The 9751-nt window shown below is 40.8% G+C and overlaps 2 protein-coding genes across 2 annotated transcripts; both read right to left on the reverse strand.

Annotated features, from left to right (window-relative positions):
- Nucleotides 1-365: 365 nt before the first annotated feature.
- Nucleotides 366-8275, reverse strand: LOC111323797 (uncharacterized). Its single transcript, XM_088754462.1, has 6 exons — nucleotides 7926-8275; nucleotides 7426-7564; nucleotides 6619-6956; nucleotides 6206-6344; nucleotides 5705-5818; nucleotides 366-1329 (listed from the first exon to the last, which is right to left on the reverse strand). Exons 1-6 carry the CDS (start codon nucleotides 8238-8240, stop codon nucleotides 554-556), a joined length of 1821 nt encoding a protein of 606 aa, XP_088610588.1. The 5' UTR covers nucleotides 8241-8275; the 3' UTR covers nucleotides 366-553.
- LOC111323776 (uncharacterized) lies at nucleotides 3490-4884 on the reverse strand. The gene is made up of 2 exons (XM_022927204.2): nucleotides 4645-4884; nucleotides 3490-4490 (listed from the first exon to the last, which is right to left on the reverse strand). The coding sequence occupies exons 1-2, from the start codon at nucleotides 4698-4700 to the stop codon at nucleotides 3770-3772; spliced, it is 777 nt and encodes a 258-aa protein (XP_022782939.2). The 5' UTR covers nucleotides 4701-4884; the 3' UTR covers nucleotides 3490-3769.
- Nucleotides 8276-9751: the final 1476 nt, after the last annotated feature.

Consider the following 9751-nt stretch of genomic DNA (forward strand, 5'->3'; position numbering starts at 1 on the left):
CCTAAGGCAGGGTCAATTATGTCATGGAGGAGATTGCTGAGTTTACTGGGAATTGTAAAGAATTGAAAGCATTTCCATTTCCAATTAATGGAAATTCACTCAAAGCAACACCATTTTTGAAGCAGATGGGAGCAAATCCACTTACAGACAATTATCTTTTGAAGGTGAAGCAATATTCCAGAAGAATAATCACAGAACCAGAGGAAAATAGATATTTTGCTTATGAAAAGTGAAATGGTAGTGACTGAATTTTATTTAATTTAATGCTTTCTTAAATCAAACATTGAATGATCCTAAAAGGGCAGCAAATTTTGAAATTAATGCTTTGGGACAACTGCATTGTGCAAAGTGCCAGCAACAAGACAAGACATGATATTTGACCTCGACCATATGAATACTTCATAATTTATAACTTAGGAATTTGAGATCTAAACGATGGGTAACAAGTAATGAAATTTGCACATTGGCAACCTCTAACAGTTGGAGCAGATATGTTTATATTAACCTTTTACATTACATCCTGGTATTGATATCAGAAATTAATTTTGCAATTTTAAGGTGAACAAATGGTGGAATTAATCAAAGCAGACTGCACCCATGATGCTAGCACTGTTACATCAGCATAAATCCCATATGACTTAGGCCTAGCGCATCCCAGACCCCAGCTAATAACCCCAGCCAGGTACCAGTGTATCTTATCTTTCTGACAAACCATTGGTCCCCCACTATCCCCCTGACAGGCATCTATACCTCCAGCGATATATCCAGCACACATCATCCTGGGTGTGATATTGTAGTCTGGATAAGCAGCTTGACAAGTGTCACGTGATACAATTGGTATCAGCGCCTGTTGCAGAATTGTTGCCTGGCGACCAACTTCACTAAGCCGACCAAAACCAGTGACAGTGCAGTTGGTTCCCGCCGGAAAACTGTCGTTAGCAGTTGGCAAGCAAACAGGTGATATAAACCTGCTGAACTTGCTTAAAGCTGGTTTAAAGCGAACGAGGGCAATGTCGAAGTCTGCTGTTAGTAAGTGGTAGTCAGGATGCAGCTGGTATATATCGACCTCTCGGAAGAGTTCGATACCTTCCTTCCTTGTAACATCGTACTCCCCAAGCACGACCATCAACGTCGAGGCGTTTCTGTATGCAACGCAATGTGCACCTGTCACGATCCATTCTTGGTTTATCAAAGCCCCGCCACAGTAAATCTGCTTCGTGTTCTTGATCATAAGACCAGCCTGCCATGGCCACTCCCCTGGTAACGCCCTTTGGCCTCCCACTATACGCCGTGTGGTGCGTCGACCACAGCTGCAGCTTGGTTTGAGAACTGAGAACACAAGACAGATAAAGGGAAATAAGTACGCAAATAACTATAGCTAACTTAACCTTAGACTGGAGCCGTATCAATGTGGTCTTAAGAATCTAAGGCTGTTAAGCCTTAGACGGTTGTTTCACGAATTCAAGTTAGCTTCAATAACCCTGAATGATAAAAAAAAATTGTGACTGAAACGAGTTGCAACAAATCGACCATCTTTTTTATAGAGGGTAAGTTTTTAAAGAAACTTTGGTACCGCGTCTGTGCGGGTAACAAGGTAATTTGGTTTTATCAGCTAAGTTGAAATTGTGACGAAGGGCTAACGCTCGAGATGCCAGCCTCTTAACTCTTTACGGTGGCGTGGTTGACTTATTGATAAGAGTGATTGGAGTTGAAAGTCAACATCTGTCCAAAATAAATGGGTTAGGTTTCTAAATAACTATGGTGCTGCGTCGGTTGAGGGTATTACGACATAACTGACTTGATGATGTAAGTTGCCATCGTAAAGAGTTTCTAAAGGTGACGCTTCGAGCGTTAGCCCTTCGTCAGCTTTAGCAACCCTTCACGGCGGCCAACTCATATCATCACCTCATTTGATAAGACCGTGCCTGGGATTATGAACGGAAACTTATCCTAGTTATTTCCCCTTCCCTGCTGAAACTACCTTCTTTTTTATAAGATCTCGCGATATGCCATCTTATCACAAATGCAGAACGCCATAATATAGTAAAGAAGGTCCTGGGAAATGATTCGTAATAACCTGATTCGCACTTCAGTCCCGTGAACCCCTGAGAGCATGCACAACTGAAATTGTTCACGTGATCGACACATGATCCCCCGTTCAGGCAAGGAGAGCTGGAACAATCATCGATATCTATCACAAGCAAAAACAAGCGCAAGTTAGGTTCATGTCGATTTATAATTTTGATGTTGTAGAGCGTTCATGACCGACAGGTTAATACTTGGCTGGAGTGAGCATTTTGGTCAAATAAACAAAGCTGACAGAACAGCCCTTTTTTTTTTACGTTTTTTAGGCGAACGGAGGCAAGCGCAGAACGAGCACGAAACGCGAGTAACGGGCGAGAGGAGGAGCGCGAAAAACAAACAAGTGCATCCGTACATTCACACGTGACTTGCACTTCACGTTCGCTTGAAAAACGCAAAAGAATTACGTCTGTTCTGTTCATTACATAATCATCGCTTTCACATATCCAGAGGAAACTGTCTCTTTAAACTCTTTAACCCAAAAAAACTGTAAAAACTACTTATGTGCAGCCTAGCCGATATTTTTCAAGTCAATAGGTAGTTACCGATTTATAAGTGTAATAACTTCGGCCGGTGAAGATCGTGATACATGGTCCTTGCTTTTAATGTTAACATTTACACCTGATTAGATAATTTGCATTTATAGCCGGATTCTCGCGCCAAAGCAAAGCGATAAAGGCAAGTGTTCCACCCGTAGCTTCTTCTTCTTGTGCCAAACGTACCTGCTTTTCAATTAGCGTTATATAACAAGTCTAGAAAAGTTAAACTTTTGAGCGAAAACTTGTGAAATCACGATGGAAAACAAAGGGGGCCAGAAAGTCAGTGAAATCACAAGTGAGTTTCGACTCCAGAATCTGCACTGACTTAAACGTGTGTCGGAGCAAGCGCAATATTAGGGAACTTAAGCAGTCACGACGGCAACGCCACGGAGGACGTCGATTAAAAAATGAGTTTCTACTTTTATTTAGAATTTCGAAAATGGCTGCATGTGTTTACCGTCTCATAGGGCGCCAGACCTCAAACTCAACATAACGTATAAAAGTAGCGTTGAGTTCCAAATGTAAATTAAAATAATTTTCCGCCACGGCCTCGGTTCGCGGACGACGCAAATTTTGGTGATTTCACGTTATTGTTTTGCAAAGGACGGCTAAGAAATGTACAAAGTTTTAAAATGCACGTGCTGCGCTATTGTTCTGCCAATAAGATCTATTGTTTTTCCACGCTCTCGTTGCCGTCGCCGTCGTGGTTTGCTCAAGTTCCCTAATAGGGAGTTTAAGATACGGTACGGTGAATCTGTACTAAGGCTACCTTGGCCGCGATCGACTAGGGTGAGTAGGGCGTATTTCCCGCCAAATACGAATCGTTAAGCTACAGCGACACTACGGCGGCAGCTAAGAGCGCAAAGCGTTGTTGTGGAGTCATTTTATTGGCAAAAATGTCATCCTTCAAGGAAGCAAGAGAGTTAATCCGTCTTTGTTATGAGATGAATTACATGAATTGTGGGTTTTTTTTCAGTTGAATACAAAGAAAGTATAACTGTGAGCAACCCAACAAAATTCACTCTTACTTGAGAAATAGAAAATTCAAAATGACACCAAACAAAGAAAATAAGTAACTTGAAGCTGCAATAAATTTCCAAGAAAGAGGAAATCAATCCATTGTCAATCTCTGTTAGGGAACTTAGTTACTATTTTTTCACAAGTCTTTCTAACAACGCCATCATGGCCTGTGTCTGTTGTTGCTGTTGCTGCAAAAAAGCCATTTGAAGTGTTTGCATCTGATCTTGTTGTTTTGCCATGTTTGTAATCATGGCCTCCTGGGTTTTAAACATCTGTGCTTGCTTCTCTTTTTCGTTTTCAACTTCTTTTACTTTCAAAGCGAACTCCTCTTCGCGGATCTTAAGTTCCTTTTCTGACTTCTCCCGTAGAAATTCGGCAACATCAGCTCCGCTTCTTCGTTGCCTTTTCGCTTTTGTTTCACAGTCCTCGTGGGCCCTTCTTTTTGTTTCACCAACTCTCCCCAAGCCTTGGAAACGCGTCTCCTCGGCTCTTTTACGATCTGTTTCGACACTCCTTCTGCTACAGGATTCTCTCGTTGATTCTGCTAATTTTTCTCTTTCAGAAATCTCTTCCAACAATGCGTCGAGCTCTGTTGGTTCGGGAGATATACCACTTGCATTTTCTTCTTCTCTACTTTGCTGTCGAAATCTTCCGAGTAGCAAGTCAAATCGCTCTCTTACCGCTCTTTGATTCACTTTAAATTTGACTGCAGTTACACTGTTTAGGTTCTCGGAAATTTGCGTCCATATTCTTCCTCTCTCATTACTCCCTTTCTTGAACTTATAAAACTCCTGTACCAAAATTTCTCTGCACAGCAACACGTCGTGCGCTGTTGTCCACTCCATTTGCCTGTTGTAAAAATCAAATTAACAGAAATAAATGAACATTCTAGTAACTTGTTACACGTATCATCATCCGCCAGCTTAGTGCCGGATAAGCAAACCGAAGAACTCGACTGAGTCAAAAATTATAAAACAAACGAAAACGATAAGGAAATACTTACAATTGCCGCCTGGCACTGTTGGCGGCGGAACCTGAAGCTGTCTCTGGTTTTGACATCTTTTTTTTACAAATAAATTTTGACCAAATTGCGTTTATCCATGATTCATCAACTCTTAAAGAAACGCAATTAATTCAATCACAAGGAAAAAATTCAAATTATTAAGACTTTAAACAAAATATTACGGCAAACTCTGACGCACTCACCACTATGGGAACGAAGTGATTATGCCGTAGCAGATGGCAAGAGTGCGGTGTGAATTCCCGCCTTAGACATGCGCAGTCCGACAAGTTGAAACTGTAGACTTCTGGTCGCCGTAGTAGAGCCTGCATCTTAAAGTTCTTAATCTCCTACCAGTACTAATCCAATAAAATTCCCAAAGGGATCGAATAATTCTTTTTTGGGGGGGGGAGGGGGGTGGGGATGTATCACAAAATACGTTGGTTTATCGTCTGAGCTAATAATGTGAATTTCCCACGGTAACATTAGAAACTCTCCACGGTGGCCGATTTACATTTACATCAACTGAGTTGATCAAATCAAATTATCCTTACAAGACATAGTCAAGCAAGAAAGTTTTGCACCAGTTCCATTGGTTCGTTGAGTTCGACATACCCATCTAAACCTGTTTTTATCTATACAAGTGCCGTTTTCTTGCACAGAAAACTGGAACTTGCAGAGCCGACATTTAGGATTTAGTGTCAAGAACGCCTAACCATTTTACTCCCAAGAATCTACCGTGATGTCACGCGAACCTCTTCAACGTGCCGTCAGAATATCAATTTATGCCGGACTGATTCGTTCCCATGTCACTCAAACGTCAGAAATTACATTTTTTACCCTTTTAATTCCATGATCTCGTTAACAATTCTTACTGTTTGCCATACGATTCTTATTATGTTACTTTGGGAATTTGGAATTGTATCAACTTATAATCTCTTGATTTTCTTTTTTTCCTTATTCTTATTACTTGTCTACTTGATATCATATTGGTATTGTTCGGAGAAATTTTGTCTTGGTTGCTCGTGGGAGATAAAAGGATGATCACAATGTTTCTACTAACCTGTTTCGCAAGTCTCTCCGGCAAATCCGGTGGGACACACACAGCTAAAACTGCTAAGATGATCATTACATGTGGCGTTGTTCCAACACGGAGAACTATCGCACTCGTTCTTGTCTGCAAAAAAAAAAAAGGTGTTATTTTCATTTGCTCTCTTGAAATTAAGGAATTACTTGAAGGGTGCGCAAAACACTGGAGGGATGTGTGAAAAACGTTACGAAAATCTTAATTGATATTTCTCTTAAATAGCGACATCCAAAGGATTTACACTATAACCTCGTGGTTTCAATACACAGAGGCTATGACATGTCCCAGGAAGTCGACTTGTGGGAACGAACGCAAAAGCGGGGCGCCCTGGGTTAAAAAACGAAGCAGGCAAAGGATTTCGCCCTTGTTTTTCAGATTTCCAATTGTCTTTACGAAGCCGAACACCAAATGATCTAGTCATGGATAAGAAAATTTGTCTACATGGCCAGAGTAACAGTCTCTCTAATACTTCAATACCTGGACATCCGTACAACTCTAGTCTTAGGTAGCCATAGGTTGTGCGTACAGTGGGATGGATGCGAACCAGGCGAGCTACAAACGGTTGAGAGAGCTTGTTGATCATCAATGAATTTATATTGCTATTACCAACCAGCTCCTGCAATATTAAGAGAAGTAAATAAGAAATATAACAAAAAAAAAAAAAGATGGAAAATCTTCAGAGCGATTTACTGGATTGAGGAATCACGAGTCGTGTCAGAGTTGTGGAGTCAACCAACCGTTTGCATTGGTCCCTAAGCAAACAAATGCACCTAACATTGGTCTTATTTTGATCAATGTAGAACACCAACGAAGTCAGGACACTCCAAGAGTATTACACGCCAACTATATCAGCGTAATACGCCCAAGTGCTATACATTTCCTTTTCCTACCTCCTCTGACGTGTTCTTGCCATATATCTTCCATTCTTCTCCATCGCTCTTAAAGGACATCTTGAACTTTTGAACCCAACCTCCAGTTGACCACCAAAGGTAGTGCCCACCCTGGGTTCCAATTCCGGCTATGATCATCCTAGTCCCCAGATCCACTTGTAGCCAAGGTGTGTTGTCGCCACGTGCTGGTGCCCAGCCTGCCGCCTGAAACTTTCCAACTTGAAGGTGGATGCGAGCACGTGATGGAGCATTAGCTTGAGTCAAAACTGACGACGAGGAGAAAGCCGTGTCTGGTATGCGCGTGTCTTGCAAGCCAAGAGTCATAAAACACGAAGAGACTAGAGGAGATATAGCGTCTTAATTAAAAACACTTTAAATATCAAATAGATTTAATAATAACTCAGCTCTCTTGCCATAAACGATTTTACTTTCCAGGCAGGGGAAAAGCTAATTAAATTTTAGTAGGCAAACTCCATTTTGCGGGACGTTCGCTCTGACGAAGACATAACGCGTGAAATGTCAGCTTTAGAAGTTGGCAGCTTCCATGATCAACTCAGTTGATAAAGCCTTGTTATCTCGTTTTGTAATATTCCCACGGACGTATCACCAGTTTCTTTAGAAACTTAGCCCCGCGCTATTGCGCCAACTTCCGAATAATGAGGCTTTCCGACTTTTTGGAACATCTCAACGAAATTTAGCTCAGCACGTCTTGGATGGTTAATACATACCTTATCCTCCAAAAAATGCTCTTTTTAACACTAAGCATGGAAAGAGAAAGGTGATTGATTGCTTTATTTTTACTTTTACCTGGACACCCATAGAGCTCCATTCTCATTGAGACCCAGCGATGCCACCTTTTCGGATGGAGTCGGACACAAACAGCTTCAAAGGAGGGCTCCACCCGGTTTTTAACAACACCCTCAGCATCCTTGTTGCCATTAAACATCTGAAGAAACAAAATCGTACTAGTAATATATGAGTTTTCTTGGCTCGCTCAAGTTCCTTAAATCAGAACTTCGCAGCCCTCTTCAAAGTACTGCAAAGTATATTTGCAAGCTCCAGTCAGGAGGAAGAACCTGAAAAAAGCAGTCTTCATGGCACTAAACGCAAAAAAAATAGGAGCAAAAAAAAAGTAAGGAAATGACCAAAGACGCACGACCACCAATAATAACTAGTGGGTCAATGACGGCCAGGAACTGATGAATGCTTTCTTTCCGTTTTTTTTTTTTTTTTTTTTTTTTTTTTTTTTTTTAACCACTGATTTTGTGTTGATGCTTGGAACCAGCAAGTCCACTTTTTATAAATACCTTAATATGTCCTTGTTGCTCATAGAAGACCCATTCTTCATCTGCTTTGTCCCTGTGAGAGACCTGATAACTAGTGACCCACTGATCAGGTGACCACCTGCTACTAAGTCCCTGGGTGCCAATCCCTGTCACTATCGTCTTCAATTGAAGGTTAATCTCAAGCCACTGTTTGTCGTCTGAGACAGCCGCTGACCAACCAGCTGGTAGCCACGGGTAAAAAGAGCGCATGTGCAGTCTGGCGCGGGAAGCACGCAAATAATAAATTCGCTCAGAGGAAGCTGCTATGGCTGAATTGGGGATTAGATGGTTTTGCATTCCCAACGGCTCAGAGCAGACTGAATAAAAAATAACAACAGTAATGATGGTAATACTTATACTACAAATAGTTGTACAGTCAAACCATTTATTAAATGGTCAACCACGGGAAACGGCTGCTTATACAGGTTGACCGCTTGATACATGCTCCACAAAGTAAGCGTATCTTAGGACAAAAGTGCCATTTTATGCAATAATCGAGCACCCAACACACACACACATACACACACACAAAAAAAAACTCATTTTAAAAACTAATTACACGAATTTCGGGAGATAACAATTAATCAAATTTCACTTGAAATGCTCAGTTTTGTTTGAGTGGTTCCACTTTAAGAGACCATTCAATACAGGGGAGGACAATGCAAGAAGGCCGTTGGGACTCACCTAAATTAAGGGCGACCATGACTGCTTAATAGGGGTAAATATTCTTGTATGTAAGAGAAAATAAATTTCGTGACTTTGACAACTGACTACTTAATAGATGCGGCTAAATACAGGCTCGACTCTCGTAGCAATAATAGTAATAATGATAGTGATAATGACAATAATGATTTCTCTAAAGTTCAATCAATTGGCTCTGCATTTTTTCTAATAATTCGTAAGAGCTGAATAAACCAACTCAAGAAAAAAACTGTGAAATTTAAACATAGTATATATCTTATCTTGATTTGGGTCTAATTTTGAATTTGAACCGTTTGGTAGAATCTGTGTAATTGACAAATATCGCTGTATCAAAGAACAGCCCAAATGAACAGTCATTACCAGCTAAGAGATTTTTTCTTTATGTTCCTCTTAAAACTGGAAATTGGCGCAGTCAATGGTTTAATTACGTTAATGACCTAGAAGTTCTTCATTACCATTAATAAAGCTCTGTTTCGAATGAATAAAGGCTGATAGTTTCTAAAGAAACTGTTTGGGGCTGCGTCGGTGGGGGGTAACGGAACAATTTGAATATATCAACAAAGTTGAAATGGTAAATTGGCCACCGTTGCTGACGTTTCGAGCTAATGACCAACCAGGCACTTTTAAATGCGCTCGTGCACGATGCAAAACGTGTCCTTTCATTCACAACACTGAGAAAATATCGGGACCCAAATGATCCATTAAAATCACCGATCACTTCACGTACACCTCCGCCAATGTAATCTATTGCGTAACTCGCACTTATTGCAAAAAGATTTACATCGGCGAAACAGGCAGAAGACAAGGTGAATAAAGGCTGATAGTTTCGAAAGAAACTGTTTGGGGCTGCGTCAGTGGGGGTAACGAAATAATTTGGATATATCAACAAAGTTGAAATGGAGCGAAGGGCTAACGCTCGAAACGTCAGCTTTTATAATCGTAACGGTGGCCAATTTACCATTTCAACTTTATTGATATATTCAAATTATTCTGTTTCGAATGGTCCGTCATGTAACAAAAAGTCAGTATTGTTAGAACAATTACCTTTCTAAAAGCGAAACGTGGTCAGAAAGATGTCAAATATCACGGAATTCTTCACGCGTAGT

Source organism: Stylophora pistillata, chromosome 3 (genome assembly GCF_964205215.1).
Source record: "Stylophora pistillata chromosome 3, jaStyPist1.2, whole genome shotgun sequence".
Lineage (NCBI taxonomy): Eukaryota > Metazoa > Cnidaria > Anthozoa > Scleractinia > Pocilloporidae > Stylophora > Stylophora pistillata.

Excerpts from the sequence above, each read along its gene's own strand:
- LOC111323776 (XM_022927204.2), bottom strand. The coding sequence starts at position 4,700 with ATGTCAAAACCAGAGACAGCTTCAGGTTCCGCCGCCAACAGTGCCAGG. Across the intron at positions 4,491-4,644 it reads AACAGTGCCAGGCGGCAATT|GCAAATGGAGTGGACAACAG; the intron begins GTAAGTATTTCC and ends TTTTTACAACAG.
- LOC111323797 (XM_088754462.1), bottom strand. The coding sequence starts at position 8,240 with ATGCAAAACCATCTAATCCCCAATTCAGCCATAGCAGCTTCCTCTGAG. Across the intron at positions 7,565-7,925 it reads AGCAACAAGGACATATTAAG|ATGTTTAATGGCAACAAGGA; the intron begins GTATTTATAAAA and ends TTGTTTCTTCAG. Across the intron at positions 6,957-7,425 it reads GGAGCTCTATGGGTGTCCAG|TCTCTTCGTGTTTTATGACT; the intron begins GTAAAAGTAAAA and ends TATCTCCTCTAG.